The sequence below is a fragment of the Pantherophis guttatus genome, chromosome 3 (assembly GCF_059756535.1).
Source record: "Pantherophis guttatus breed Tessera chromosome 3, ASM5975653v1, whole genome shotgun sequence".
In the NCBI taxonomy this organism is placed as follows: Eukaryota; Metazoa; Chordata; class Lepidosauria; order Squamata; family Colubridae; genus Pantherophis; species Pantherophis guttatus.
In genome coordinates, this window is record NC_142065.1 from 151,249,564 (window position 1) to 151,265,851 (window position 16,288).

The 16,288-nt window shown below is 38.3% G+C and overlaps 1 protein-coding gene across 2 annotated transcripts in view; it reads left to right on the forward strand.

Moving 5' to 3' along the window:
* Positions 1–16,288, forward strand: part of E2F3 (E2F transcription factor 3) — a 35,241-nt gene that overhangs the window by 982 nt on the left and 17,971 nt on the right. Inside the window, exon 1 of one of the 2 annotated variants that reach the window (XM_087890354.1) lies at positions 154–565. The exons of the other annotated variant lie outside the window; for it this stretch is intronic. Coding sequence (XP_087746480.1) covers positions 551–565 — 15 coding nt within the window. The 5' untranslated portion in view covers positions 154–550. Of the gene's footprint in view, positions 1–153; positions 566–16,288 lie in introns of those variants that run through there. 2 annotated transcript variants of the gene reach the window in all.

The window sequence follows — 16,288 nt, forward strand, 5'->3', positions numbered from 1 at the left end:
GGGGAGGGGGGCAGCCTCCTTCCCTTGCCTTAAGGCAGGAACAAAGAGGCCGGCGTTGCGAGCAGCGCCCTGGCACGGGAGAACTAAGAATCTGGCGGCGTGGTTCGTGTGAATGCGCCAGAAGGCCGGCCGGGTTTCGACCCTCCTCTCCCCGTCGGTGGGGGATCAGGGTCTGAGCAGGCAGCATGGCCGTGGGGAAGAGGAAGGTTCTCTGTCCCGCTGGTCGCTTTTGCGCTTCACCCCCGGACTCGGTGGTGACGTTTCGCACACGTGCGCCGAGGCCGCGTTTGTGACTGGGAGCCGGGTGAAGGAGGGAGAGAGAGAGAGAGAGAGGGAAGGAGGGGGCGCTGATCCGAGCGGGGGGGAGGGGGGACACACCAGAGCCTTCCTCTGGCCTGAGCAACCACACAGAACTGCACACATAACACAACAGGGTGCGCGCCTGTGCCCGCCTCGCCGCCTCTCTCGCCCACAGACACGCGGCCCTTCCCGATTCTCAACTCTTGGAGCTGTCGGGAAGGGGGAGGGGGGGCATTGTTAGGCTTTGGAAATGCCCCTGCAGCAGGTAGGTTAGGGAAGCGGTGGGGGGGGGAGTTGGGGGGCTCGTGGGAGGGGGGGGCAGTTAAGGTGCTGCCTGCAACAGTCGCTCCCCGAAGTGAGCAGATTCCGCTCGCCCAACAGAAATTCCCTCAAGGGAAGGCTTCCCCTCTTCTGTTTCCGGGGAGGGGATGTGAAGTTGGGGTACTAAGTTCCACCCACCCACCCAAAGTGTCCCCTCGTGGCCCTAGGTATCCCTTCTGCCAAAATTACCGTTATGGAAACCCCCGCACTTCCCCCCCCCTCATGTTTTCCTCTTGGAGTTGAGTTCTGGCGTTTCTGCTGTCACTGGAGATGGCTCTCTCAAAGTTGGCCGGTTCGAGTAACTGCTTCAGGCCAGCCACCGTTTTGCCTGCCTGCTTATACTATATATTTGAAATGTCTTCGGGGGTTTGGGTGGGGTGAGCTGGGTAGGCTTCCAAATGAAGCCTTCCCTTTCTTGTTCCTCAACTTTCAACCCCCCCCTTCCCCCCCCCCTGCTAAGTATAATTTGATTATGTCTTGGCTGTTACCCTGAGGAGAGCAAAGGGTAACTGGGGGTGTTTTGGGGGAGGGGGAATTAGTTGGAAAATCCTGTTGGGTTAAACTAAGAAGTGTGAGAATGTTTGGGTGTTGTGGAATAATTTAACTCCTTGTGCCCTCTGTGCCCTTTTCCGAAATGGTTCTTGGAGGCTCTTCTCCCCCCCTTCCCCCCCCCAAATTCCTGCTTGTTGTAAACAAATGCGCTTGTCATCTGACTTGGTAGATAGCTCAGAAGTTGAAATGAAAATTTGGATAAAAGCGCCAAATGGAGATATGGGGGAAGACAGAAAGAAAATAAAGGTTTCCCCTTTGGATAAGTAGGAGGCAATATAGGTAAGCAAAATAAAACGAAGAGAATAGCTGTAATCTTGAATTCTAGGCCACCCCATCTTGGGCCTTGCTCAGAAACCTTTTTTGGTGACGCTTATTAGATTTCAAGGCCTTTCACAGGTACAGTCAGAAGGCTACACAGATTTATTCTGCAAAGCTTCTTTGCAGCAAGCATTCCTTTTTCTTTTTCCCCTCATAATATATGTTTAGATGATCAGCTATTTCATATGGTTTACCTTTTAAGCCATTATTTGAAGCTAAAAGGTCAATATCTGTGGCTCCATAAAAGGTCAATATCTGTGACTAGGTTTTTTTTTTTATTATTATATCTATTTGGTTTGTCTTGGCTAGGGAAATTCATTCTAGAGAGGGCTGTAGCCAGACTACCATATAGAGCAAGAGCAAAAACAAATCATACATTGTTTGTGTCATAGATAATCAGGGTTAACACTTGATTGAAACTGTCATTACTTAAAACCAATTGAAACAATTAGGGTTATATTGGCAACTTTTTTTAAAAAAATGCATATTCAGTTTTACATTTGTGTAATAAGAATGAAAATATGAAACAGTAAAAATAGAAAAATGAAAACGAGAGCAGTGATTTAAATTTTTTTCCTAAAAAGTATGATGTGCGTTTCTGTATATGGTTTAGAGATGTGATATGAAAGAAAACCCTGATGGATAATCAGAGTTATGCTAATAATTTTAAACATATCTAAATTGTGTCGAATACTAGAAAATTGTTTGCCCAACTCTGTTTCTGAATAATATTTATTGGTTCAATAAAAGTACTTTGTATTAATACATGTTCCAGTTTTAGAATAAACTGTGTTGCATGGGTTCCTAATATGGAAACTTTCAGATGTTACTGAATCAAAACTTCTTTCTACTGGCTGTGTTAGTTACAGCAACATCTGGAAGGATGCACATTATGCATCCATGAATGGTTTAGTGTGAGATATTCACTTTTATATTCACAAGTTATGATTTAAACAACCTATGATATAGTGGATGTATGAACTTAAATCTGTTGAATAACAGATGACCATCTGCTTAGGATATCTATTTCTAATAATGGGGTTTGTGCAGATCTTTTTTTAAATTAAAGAACAGTCAATTTATATTCTTATGGCAGTGTCCTAAATTGTAGCTATTAAAATTACAGTGTTAAGCAAGTGTACAATCTATGTTGCAGTGTTCTTTCTGTTCAGACACACTGTATTTCTAATCATCATGACTGCCATGATAATTTAGGTCCCGTAATGAAGAGTAAGGTATCCTTATCCAACTTGATGTTTCTCATATATGTTGGGATTTCCATACTCAGAATCCCATTACAGTTCCAGTGTGTTTAGAATGAGATGGGAAGTACTAGAAATTATTTGCAGGATCACTTTTTTTCCATCTCTGTTCATCTCACCAGATCTAATTCTAGGACATGTTCTAAATCTCTTCTATCAAACAGTTTCCTGAAGTCATACCTTCTCAGTAGGAGCACCTGCCCTATGGAACAGCATGCCCTCCAGAGATTCAGATGGCCTCCATCCTGTTTTGCATTGAATACATGGCTGTTTCTCCAAGTCTTTGGATCAGGAATTTAGATCAGCTGTGCTACGGCTGGTGTGCTAGTTTGTTTGTTTATCCTTGGGCATCAGGGTTATACGTTGTGAGGTATTTTTGTTCTTAATTTTTGTACACTGTCCAGAGTCACCTGTGTGAGATCAATGACCATATAAATCATACAAATAAATAAAGCAGTTTTAGTCATAGTTTGCAGTTGCAGCTTTCAAAGTGCCCTTGAAGGACCCCTCAGTGTCAAGAAAAATCTGTACACAGCTGAGTTTGAATTACATATACCAAGAAACAGAGGGCCCCAATGACTCAGCAGTTATGACGATGGTCTTGTTGGTTGGAAATTTGACAGCCCAGGTTCGAGGTCCGAGCACCACACAATGGGGTGAGCTCATGTTACTTGCCCCAACTCTTGCCACGTAGCAGTTTGAAAGCATGCAAATATAAGTAGATAAATAGGTACCACTTTGGTGGGAGAGTAACAGCCTTCCGTGCTGTTACTTTCGACACATGGACATGCTGGCCATGACTGCGGAAGTGTCTTCAGACAACATTGGCTTCCTCAGCTAAGAAATAAAGATGAGCACAGGCCCCTGTGTTGGATACAACTAGACAGGGAAAACTTCTTTACCTTTATACCAAGAAACAAAGAACAGCAGCCTCACTAAAATGAAGTACAGGTAGTCGTCAACTTAAAATTGTTCGCAGTTATGACAGATCCTGAAAATGACCCGTCCATCTCCCAAAACTGCCCCATAACGAACAATGGGTTGGCTTAATGGCCACTTACCTGCTGCATAAAAGGTTGTAAAATTGGGTACAGTCAAGTGATCACCTACTTTACAATTATCACGACTTATGACTAAAATTGTGGGCTCAATTACAATCCTAATTCAAGGACTATCTCACAGGTGTCAAACTTGCAGCGTCATTTTGCTGTCATGTGATGTATTGCAGCGTTTTACTTCTTTGCAGAACTGGGATGGCCTGGCCTGCACATGAAGCATCCAGCCTGCAGGCTGACAGTTTGACATCTCTGGACTACCTGCATATTAACTAGGCATTACTTTACTATCTTGCTATCTTTGTTATATGTATTTATATGCAGTAAGAAAAATAACTGAATATTTGGTCCTTCCCTATTTTTAGCAAGTGTTTCAGGTTGACTTTCTGCTCTAGAGATTTAGATTTCACATTAACAGAGTTGGAAGGGACTTTGTAGGTCATCTAGTCCAACCCTCCGCTGAAGCAGGAGACCCTCCACCATTTCTGACAAATGGCAATCCAATCTCTTCTTGAAAGTCTCAAGTGATGAAGCTCCCACAACTTCCGAAGGCAAGCTGTTCCACTGGTTGATTGTTCTCACTATCAGAAAATTTCTCTTTATTTCCAGGTTAAATCTCTCCTTGTTCAGTTTCCATCCATTATTCCTTGTCTGGCCTACAGGTGCTTTAGAAAATAGCTTGACCTCTTCCTATCTGTGGCAGCTCCTCAAATATTGGAAGACTGCTATCATATTTCCCCTGGTCCTTCTCTTCACTAGACTAGCCATTCCCAGTTCCTGTAACCATTCTTCATTTGTTTTAGTCTCCAGTTCCCTAATCATCCTGCTTGCTCTTTTCTGCACTTTTTCTAGAGTCTCAGCATCTTTTTTATAGTGTAGTGACCAAAACTGGATGCAGTACTCTAGGTGTGGTCTTACTAAGGCTTTATAGAGTGGTATTTGTACCTCACTTGATCTTGATTGTATCCCTCTGTTAATGCAATTTAGGATTGCATTGGATCTTTTGGTTGCCACTGCACACTGCTGGCTCATATTTTGCTGGTTGTCCATTAAGGCTCCAAGATCCCTCTCACAGTTACTGTTATTAAGCCTGGTTTCACCCAGTCTATATGTGTACTTTTGATTTTTCTTGCCTAAGGGTAGGACTTTACTTTTCTCTACATTGAATTTCATTTTGTTAGGTGTTCAAGGCTGTCAAGATCCATCTGGATCTTGAGTCTATCTTCTAGGGTGTTAGCTACTCCTGCCAGTTTAGTATCATCTGCAAATTTGGTAAGTTCCCCTTCTATTCCCTCATCTAAGTCGTTTATGAAGATATTGAAGAGTACTGGGCCTAAGACGGAACTTTATGGCACCCCACTGCTTACTTCCGTCCATGTAGACTTAGACTCATTAAGGACTACTCATTGAGTACAGTTTGTCAGCCAGTTGCAAATCTATCTGGTGGTGATTCTATCTATCTAGGAGTGAAATCCAGCAGGTTCTGACAGGTTCTGGAGAACTGGTAGCAGAAATTTTGAGTGGTTCGGAGAACTGGCAAATACCGCTTCTGGCTGGCCCCAGAGTGGGGAGGGAATGGGGATTTTGCAATATCCTTCCCCTGCCACGCCCACCAAGCAACACCACGCCCACCAAGACACGCCCTCAGAACCGGTAGTTAAAAAATTTGGATTTCACCACTGATCTATCCCACTTTTTTCTAGTTTAACAAGAAGTAGGTTGTGGTCTACTTTGTCAAATGCCTTGCTGAAGTCTAAGTATTTTATGTCCACAGTATTTCACTGGTCTACTAATTTAGTCACTATATTGAAGAATGAAATAAGATTGGTTTGGCATGACCTGTTTTTAACAAACCCATGCTGACTGCTAGTTGTTACTTTACTTGTTTATAGATGAATAGATGCTGGAAAAATGTATGTGAACATAAATGCCAAAACACATGTCCATGAAAAAATGGGATTCTATATGCATATTACTTGATAGATGAGAAACAGAGGGGACATTCAGGGTGTATGTTAGAATTCACATGGATGAATTAAAGCAAACATCTACCACAGTGTGTGATGGTTTCAAATGTTAAAGTATCTAGCTTATATTTCCTCAGATCAAGAAAAGTGCTGATTACAATCTCACAATATGCATTTTTCTAATTTAAATGATATATGGTGGGAAATTATTGGCATCAAAAAATGCTGCTTAGGATTTTAAAATGTCAGCTTTTCATACAACTACACAATACATAGATACAAGCAGATCAGCAATATCAAAATTAGTCATCTGTGATACATCACTGACCTAAAAGTGGGTGAAGAAGAAAGCTACTGTACATTTTGCAGAAGCTTCCTTCTTTGGGTATCTAAAGCACATATTTGCAGATCATCAGGCAGATGGTTATGTTCATGCTTGCAATAAATTGGTGCAGATACTCAATAAAAAAGGTTCCTCATGCTGTCAATACTTCCCATAGAAATTAAAGAAGGAACGGGATTTTTGCCCATCTCTAACCTTGATGTACAGAGACAAATCTAAAACTTCTGATTAAAAGCTGAGAGTCAAGTACTTCGGAAGTACCACTGGAAAAGTTTAGTCTAATCACCCAAATAAAAGCAGTTTCAGTTTGCTTCTCATGTTTACCTATGAATACTTTAACCATGGTTTACTCAAACTTATTTTCTGTTTTCTTATGCACATAACCAGAAACTAACCACAATGTCTGCATTTGCATAGCATTTTAGTCTAAATTGTGACTGCCTAGTTTGCAAGTATAGTTCTACATCTTCAAAAATTAGGTGCCATCAAATGAAAGGTGACTTTGTGACTGCATAGATAAATACTGTTTTGACCTACCTCAAGTTATAACCTAAATCATGGACAGTTTTATACATTTTTAGTCTGTTTATTTATGCATTGTATTACCCTTCTCTGTTCCCCTTATATCTGCCAAGCATAGTCATATTCTAGTTAGCCCATCGTCTGCTAGCATCACATATACAAAATAGGCAAGTTTCTTTTTGCTAGTTATTGCCTTCAGGAAGCATTGCTGCAGGATGAGCCAACTGGTTCTTCAGGCTATCTTTGGATCCATAATTTAAGATTGACGACTACCTACCATTTTTTTCTCAATGTCCAGATTTTACAGACACATTGCCACTGGGAGGACCATTGTTTAAACTATTACAATCTTTTTTGTCACTTTATCCTTCCAATGCCCTTATCCTCTATGATCTTACTTAAATTGGTGTTTCCCTTTCCCCCCTACAATTATTCTCTTTTTTCTTCACTGTTATTCCTGGTCTATCCATAAACTATTCCCTCTTCCCAAAATTATCACCTTTGCATTACTATACTTAATATACTTATACTGGTTGACATTTTTATCTTTAATATTCATGTTAAGAATATAAAGTCAAAAGGGAATTTCATAATGAATTTTTTTAAAACTTGGATAACAAAATGGTATTGCACACATCTCAAACTTATCCTTGTTTTGGACTTTTAATTTCAGCTGTCATACTCTTATAACATTCTTATAACACTTGCTGTATTGAGTTAAAAAACTATAGGAACAATATACATTCTTATTTTCTCTCACTTGCTATTCTGAACCACTGTTTTTCTAACCTCATAGTAGCTTTTTATTCAATTGTAAAGATTTTTTAGAAGAATAATCAAATATTAGGACATAGACAAGAGTCTTAATATATTTTGTATTTTGGCATGATTAACACTATCAAAGGCATTGCTGTAGTCTATAAAGCAAAGAGAAGCCACCTATTTTTGTTTTCTTCATTAACCTTACATTAATTATCTGATCTCATATATTTTCTATTACTGAAAAGAGCGATTTTAAAATAAATCAATAACAAATATATCAAATTAAATGATAGCTGCCCAGAGTCACTATTGCGAGATGGGTGGCTGTACAAATATATTTAATAAATAGAAATATAGCTAAAATATATGTCAGAACATATAAAATATAAAGTTAAGTAAAACAATACTTGGAGTTACTCCACTTTGAAGGCATAGTTTACATTGCATCATTGGATCTATAGAGGATATGTATAACTTCAATAATCGCATAATGGATTTTAATATAGGCTTTCCATTTCACTTGAATCTTATTTGTCTCTGTTCTCTTTTGTGATTATTAATGGGATCGTATGTTAGCTTTAAATGTTCTTGTGATCTCTCCCACTCTTAAAAATACATCTCTTTATTTTCTTTTTTTCTCCTCTATTGACATTTCTGATTCAGGTGCATTTCCTTGTACTCTTAGTTGATGTTGGAAAGCTGTTTTAAGTCATTATTTGCCCTTTTGGTTGTCCAAGACTTTCATCCTTTCATTTTTCTTTGATTAACATGATAACTTGTTTTGAAGCTGATTTGGATGTCTTTTCCTGTTTAAAATTTTGGGAAATTTTTTGGTTGATTACATTTCTCCATTTTTTGTTACTTATTGATTTTAACGTTGTCCATCAAAGTAATATACAGCCTGTATTTAAGTCGCTAGAATAGAATAGAATAGAATAGAATAGAATAGAATAGAATAGAATAGAATAGAATAGAATAGAATAGAATAGAATAGAATTCTTTCTTGGCCAAGTGTGATTGGACACACAAGGAATTTGTCTTTGGTGCATATGGCGGTGTTAGCAATAAACAGTTGTGTTGACCTATTTTTTGCATTATCACATTTGCCCATTTTAAATATTCCTGTAATTCCAGATTTTACCATTTCTCCAAATTCAGCATTTCAGTTAATTATCACGATATCCTTCCTTGATGTTGTATGTAGCACTTCTTGCACTGTGCCATAGAATTATCAGTGTCTTCCATATTATATTTGTAGTAGGCATATATAGGCATTAAACAGATGTTCAAAGAATATTCATTATTTATAATAGCTATGATCCAATCATGTATTGGGTTGTAACCAAACATATATATAACATTGTCTTTTTTGTTATACTAATACTTTATTTCTTCATATGGTCTCATGCAGGGGTGAAATCTAAATTTTTTTGCTACCGGTTCTGTGGGCGTGGCTTAATTATGGGCGGGGCTTGATGGTAAGGTGACTTGGTGGGCGTGGCCAAGTCAATGTCACTTCTTTGCCCTTTTTTAACCTACAAAACACAACACAACACAACTGGCTCACCCACAATGTAAAAGCAGCTGTGCTAGACTCAAAATGGCCCCTGCAACAAGCAGGAACCTTACACAGCCACAAAAAGCCCAAAAAAACCAACTTTCACACTTTACACACACACAACACAACACAACACAACTGGCTCACCCACAATGTAAAAGCAGCTGTGCTAGACCCAAAATGGCCCCTGCAACAAGCAGGAACCTCACACAGCCACAAAAAGCCCAAAAAACCAACTTTCACACTTTACACACACAAAATTCCACATACAGCTTTGTGAGATTTTGTGTGTTTGTGTAGTTAGAGTGAAACACTACTGAAACACACTAAATCTCAGAAAGCTGCATAAATGTTATTTTATTTTATTTTTATTTTTATATAAACAGCTAAATTTAAAACTTCCTAAACTTTAAATGGCTAAGTCTAAAAAAAGAACAACTAAAAAAAACCCCAATTAACTATTTTTTTTAAAGCTCCCAAAGGGGGGAAAAACTTACCCAATAGAACAGGGGTCTCCAACCTTGGCAACTTTAAGACTTGTGGACTTCAACTCCCAGAATTCCTCAGCCAGCTTTGCTGGGAGTTGAAGTCCACAAGTCTTAAAGTTGCAGATAGAGCTGCTCATCGATTAGCTTGATTGCAGGCAGGGAGATCCAGTTGCTTGCTGATGCATAGATTGCGATCGTCATGCGATCAGCAGCTAAGGTAAGCAAGCTGGAGGCTGGGAGGGGGGGGAGAGAAAAAAACCTTTTTTCTTTTACATGGCTCTGGCGATCCAAGCTGAGTTGCCTGATTAGGGATGTCAGAGCTTGGCTGGTCAGAGCCATTTAAAAGGAAAAAAAGGCTCTGATGATCGCGGGGCTCAGCTGGGCATGGGGGACGGGGGCAGGGATTTTTGCTGCTGGTTCTCCGAACTACCCGCCGCCATCACTACCTACTCGCCTGAGCCGGTCCGAACCGGGAGCATTTCACCCCTGGTCTCATGCTACTATTAAGGGTCATCTGTTTACTTTATCCTAAAACATTCAATTTACTTCATTACTATTTTGATAACATCAGGATTTCCCTTGTTTATCCTTCTCACATTGAATATTTTGATTGTTCATGTCCCTATAAAATTACTGTAGGCACCGTTAAGATCTTGTTGGTTTAATTTGGCCATGTCATCACCAGATTTACTTGTGAATAATCTACATGCTTTGTAGTAACTAGAGGACTGCTGTCCAATTTGAGAGGCTAAACTTTTAGCACCCAAACGGGTAATTGTTTCTGCCATGCCCGTACAGTTGGCTTTTTTATTTGATTCTGGAATTCCTTCACTTACATGGGTGGCCTTTCTCATGCCCATAGATCCCAGCTTGCTCTTATTCACATTATGAATTACCACTTAGCTTCACTTCTTGTCTTTTGAACTTTCCTGCAAGGGTGACCCTTTACTGTAAAGAATTCACATAAGTCATTGAAGTTTCTGAGTCATCCCGTCGTATCAGGATCCCCTGAGAAGATCTAAAGTGGCAGATAATATTTTTATTTTGAGGAGTTTGATTTTTCTGGCAGTAATTAGAATGGAAATGCAAAAGAATGGCAGGATATATATTGTGGACACTGCACATTGAAATATATCAGAGAATAGTATGTATTTATTTTATTATTAAATTTATATACTGCATATGTCACTTGGAAGGGGAAATTCTAGGTAGCTATAATGCCAAAAATTACAATCTGAAGCTTCTGGTGGAATTATTTTTGTGTCAGTAGTTGAGATGGAAATGAGATACAATCCAATAAAAAAAAAGATCTAGGATTGGCAACAATATATTTGGCAAAAGCACATTATATAGTACCTGCAATCGTCATATAGAATATATTAAGAAAAACAGTTGGAATACAACCTACAAATTGTGCTAAAACCTGTTCAGAGAAAGTTGTGTTTAATCCTGATGTAACTTTAAATTACTTAGGATTAATTTAACTCTGTTTAAGTGAATCTTATTTCTAGATTTAGCAACACAATCTACTGCTTGCAATTCTCTTTCAGGATTATAAACAAAGTACAGTTAGTAGGTTTAACCAAATGCCATTTTTAAAAATCAACTTCTTGCAGAAGTCAATTGGAAGGGCAAAATAAATATTGAAATAATACCATACAAACAATGCAGTATTGCTTTAAATTAAAGTTTTTATTTTATCTTGATGAGATGCTGAAGAAAGAAAATAGGATAGGTAGGGAATGGGCAAAGATACAGATGCTACAGTGTTGTACATAAGGGATGGAACCTGAATAATGATATGATGTACCGGTACATTTTGTCATTTTGACAAAACCTTGGTTTGTTGAGGATACCCCTGAGTGTATACACAACAATATAATAGTTGAGAGTTGGATTATGTAAACTGGCAGCAACAAACCTCTATGTTATCAAAAAGAAAACTTCCTTGTGCCACAACACAGGAAGGCTGTTAGAAAATCAGAAAATCTTTGCTGTAGTGAATACAGAGATATATTGATTTTAATTTGAGTTAATTCTGTTTTTGGAATTTTTGTAGTAGCTTCCCATTACTTCAGTAAATCTTGCTAAATATGAGAATTTTGGTGGGGCAAAATTACTTTAAATCAAGGCAGCTGCTTGAAAGTAACATCAATGCTAGAAAGTGAATAAAGCTCTGAAGTTTGAGAGACTTTTCTTGTCTTAAGATATCCAGATTTCCTATATTAAGATATCCAAAAAAGTGCTCCATATCATGAAAATGTAATGAGTCTTGTATTTATTACTAGAATATTAGTGTGGTTCGCTCTTCAAAACGATAGACTTATCATGAAACCATACCACCAAGTTTTGATAGTTGTGTTTGGGGGGGAGGGGGTGCTGCCCAGGCCACAAAAAAGGACTGAGAAGCTGCCTTAGAGCTCACATATCCTACTTTTGGAAAACTATACAAAATGATACACAGTTTCAAAGTTGTACTTTCAGTATGCTGCTATCCCTTATCTTTCCTATTTGAGAGTGATAAGTGGGCAGAGCAATTATGTCATCTCAGTTAGATTGGCAGGGCTGAAATTTAAACTGGCTAATTATGGAAATAGGAATAATGAAAACCTTAAGCCCAATTTGCCCGCTACCATAACTCTAATCCTCAAATAAGGGAAGAAGAAAAAAAGACAATTTTTAGTTCTTCCTGGGAGACTACGTGCAACCTACATGCTTAGGTTTCCATACAGATCAGCTATATGTCTATGATGTATAGCAAGAAAACAGAATAGGACTTATTTACTGGCAAAAAAAAAAAAAATTGTCTATAAACAGGTGCAGGAGCTATCTTGGATGAATGGGTGGGTCAGTAATGCTTTGCCCCATAGTCTATGTGAGACTTTCATTTCTGCCTTTTGGCGCTCATAGACTTAATGTGTCTCTAAAAACTTGCTGACCAGTTTCAATACCATTATGTGAGAATTAGAGCTGAAAATAGGTGACTGGGGAGTTGCATGGTATTTGAAGGCCACCATTGACCTATAGGTGACTGAGATTAATATAGGTGAACAAATGCATGTTGCAACCAGATTACGAAGTGATCAAATTCATCCACGAGTCATACATGAATGACTGCAAAAATCACAGATGAGTAAATTTAAGATATAAGTATTCTTTTGTTTAGGTTCTGTTTTGTTTAATTCTTCTATTGAACTCCACTAAAGCCATTCTTGTTTTTATTGGTCAACTATGATAGACGTCATTTCTTAAAAGCATCTGTCATGATGCTTATGTTTAATCACAATACATTTTTCTTTCAGTATAAGATTCCATTGAAACAAATTAAATATACCCCTAATTTTAAAAGTTTATAAAAATTGTCAGCTTTGAAATGAAAAATCAAAATTTCCTAGATGCATTTTGTATTTGCCTGTGATACCTAGAGATATGCCAAAATCTTTTGGAACAGAAATTTGAAATTATTATTGAAAGATAAATTAATTTATTTAAGTGAAAGGAAAATTTCATTTTAAAGTATCTATTATTTCAGTATCTTTGTTCTATTTTTTCACGTTTGAAAATAATTCCATATAGATGTTTTGCCAAATAAGTATTTAAAACTAAATGTTTTGACGTAGAAATTCCAAACTATCTTTTCTTGCTACACCTGCTTTTTGGTGCAACTTCTCAGTTCCTTTTGTTGAATGCAGTTTTGTGACTTAAATATAACAAAGAGGGAGACGGAAGGGGGAGATTAGAATATTCAGTATTATTTTCCAAGGTTTATGTTTGTGAGCTTCCCACTTCATTAGGTTTCTGCTTCTTTCTGAAGTATTATAATTTCCAGAAACTGTCTAAAACCGTACTCTCAGAACATGTATTTTAAAGTACCGGTATATAGGCATAAAATTATATTCTGAAACTTGAAGTGTAAAATCAAAGTTTCAACATGAGTCATAGTAATACATGTATATCTCTAGTTGTTAAATTACAAGCCCATAGGAAATAAAATTCTTTTAAGTTGGTAAGTATCCAGAATACCAAAAGGCTTGTGTTTTACTCCAGAAGCTATTTTAGATAACTTAAATTTATTCAATTGTTTACAATCTATGGAAGAAACCCAACAAGAATATAAAGAATCGTTCTCCAGAATATTTACAGTATTGAACATCACTGAAAGGATAATACCTAGAATTTGGGCACTATTACTCAATATGCATAATTGCAGTTAAGCTTTGTTCAATAAGATTACTTATGCTATCGTTCTTCTCATACATTTCCTCCAAGATTCAGGAAAAATTTACTGGTTATTACAAGGACTGCTAAGAATATGAATGTGTTTGGATTGCATTGCTTCAATATACTGAACATGCCATTTGGATTTAAATCCTAAATGAATTGTATGTACTGTTGCCAAAGAATCAACCCCACTGATCCCAGTTCTGCTAATGGAATTGCATTGACAATATTAACATAAATTTGCTGTTCCCCATAGGGTACAGTATGGTGGGAGAGGCAAGGAGAACACGAAGTCAGGGCACATTCATAAATATTGGTAATGAAGCTGCCATTTGATACTGGCAACAGGGAAATGGAGTAATACATTACTGACCTCTTAAGATGCTTTAAATGAATATATATTTTTGCTAAACTGTGTAATTGTGTTTTATTGTCAGAATATATAATATAAAACTCAATGGCTCCCTAAATGGAGATCACACTGCAGAATATGCTTATGGGGGGAGAGGGGGGGGCAGGGAGAAGATCAGTAGTCAACCCTTCCATCTGTCATGTAATCTCCTAAATGCTATGGTGGATAGAGGTAGATTCTCAATTATGCAGCTATCACCACTCCCTTAATACTAATTATGTCATCCCTCTATGAACCTGTAAGAACAGATGCAATCGACACCCCGTAGTTGCAAAACAACAGCAGAGGTATGAATAGATGGAACAAAAATAATTAAAAATTGGTCATAGAATGACTGGCAGCCAGAGTTACCTTAGAAAATTTGCTAGGTAAGTCTCTAAAAGCATGTTCAGATTTACAGTATACGGTTTAGCCAATGTCTCACTTAAATTGGAATGTTAAGAACAAAAAATAGTTTGATCAGGATTGTGCACAGCTGAAAATGTTATGTCAGACTGCAAGTAGAAAAATTAAACAATCTCCTGAGGGCCAATATTTTCTCTATTGAACTTAAACACTCAGTGTAAGTCCCTCCTAAAAAAAAAAAAAAAAAAAAAAAAAGGAAAAACTGGCAACAAGGAGAATGCAGAAATTAATTCAATGCATCAAGAAGAGAGATTTCTTTCATTTCTGGCAAATTACCAGAGTAGATAAATCATTCACTCCCTTCCTACTCCCAGTCTGTCAATCAAGTGGCATTTTAAATCTGGGAGTATTTTACATGGACTCTGGTAGTAACACAAATGAGAATGAGATCAATCTGGGCCAGGAGTAAAGTTGGTGCCCTGCCTCTGTGTAAGAGGTAAACCAATTGCTTAAGATGAGCAAAGCTGTAGCTGTTGATAGTTTTTTGCCTGAAATAATAATACTTCCAACTAGAGGGGGCTTCAGCTAGTATCTCTGTTGACATTCATTGATCAGATTGGTGTATTCCAAGATACAGGGCTGGCAATAATACTAATTTATAAAAAGGGAAATAGAATGATCTGTGCAATTATAGGTCTATGAGTCTTCTGAAGATTAGCAAATTATATGCTAAACATTTGAACCATAAGCACCAATATTGGACAGCGACAGAACAGGCAGGGTTCAGAAAAGGGAGCTCAACAATAGACATCCTGCAACAATATCTTTAACACCATCAAACAACACCTGTCTAGTCCTGGTCTGTAGCAAGGGCTTAGTACAGGTAGTCCTCAACTTACAACCATTCATTTAGTGACCATTCGAAGTTACAATGACACTGAAAAAACTGACGTGACTATTTTTCACACAACCATCGGCATCCTCATGGTAATGTGATCAAAATTCAGGCACTTGGCAACTGGCATGTATTTATGATAATGTCAGGGTTCCAAGTAACACCCCCAACCAATGAAGACTCCAAAGTCTTCAAAGTTCCATTTTATTAGAGATGTCATATTGGCACATCTGGGAAAACCCGAATCTGAAAGCTCCCAGGTTTTCCTCACTCAAAGGAAAGTCAAAGTCCCTTCCCCTGCACCCACATGTCCATCACATGGTCCAATCAATCCACCGTCCCAACTGGCGATACCTCCCAGTCACGCCACTCCAGGTGGAGGCTGAACGTCCTTGACTTTCAGAGAAAAGAATGTTATGGCTAAATACTTCTACTAACTCCAGCCAAACCCCACTCCCAGTTTCCCACAGACTAAGTGTGGCAGCCCCGAAGATCCAAAAGAAAAGATGGCTTCCAGGGCTGAAAGATGGTTGCAGTGTCCCAGGGTCATGTGAGCCCCTTTTGCCACCTGACAAGGAAAGTTAATGGGGAAGCCAGATCATATTACTATCTTCACAACCGCAGTGACTCACTTGATAACTGGCAAGAAAGGTCAAAATGCCCCAAAATGGGGCAAAACCTTCTTAACAAATGCCTCACTTAACAACAAAAAAATTGGACTCAGTAATGTAAGCAACAATGAATCAACCCTTCCATGGATCCCCACTTGTCATGGGGGAGTGGGCTTGTGATGATCTGACGAAGTTGAGACCTATGCTGGCAGGTATTGTATTCTATCAGAATAGTCACCCATCCCAGGCAGGACTTAGCAGAAAAGCCAGACTAAGTATATCCAAGAACTTATTTAATAGTAATAAAACAGAAAAAGCATCCTGTATCAGATTGCTGATTGCTGCGTCAGATGTTC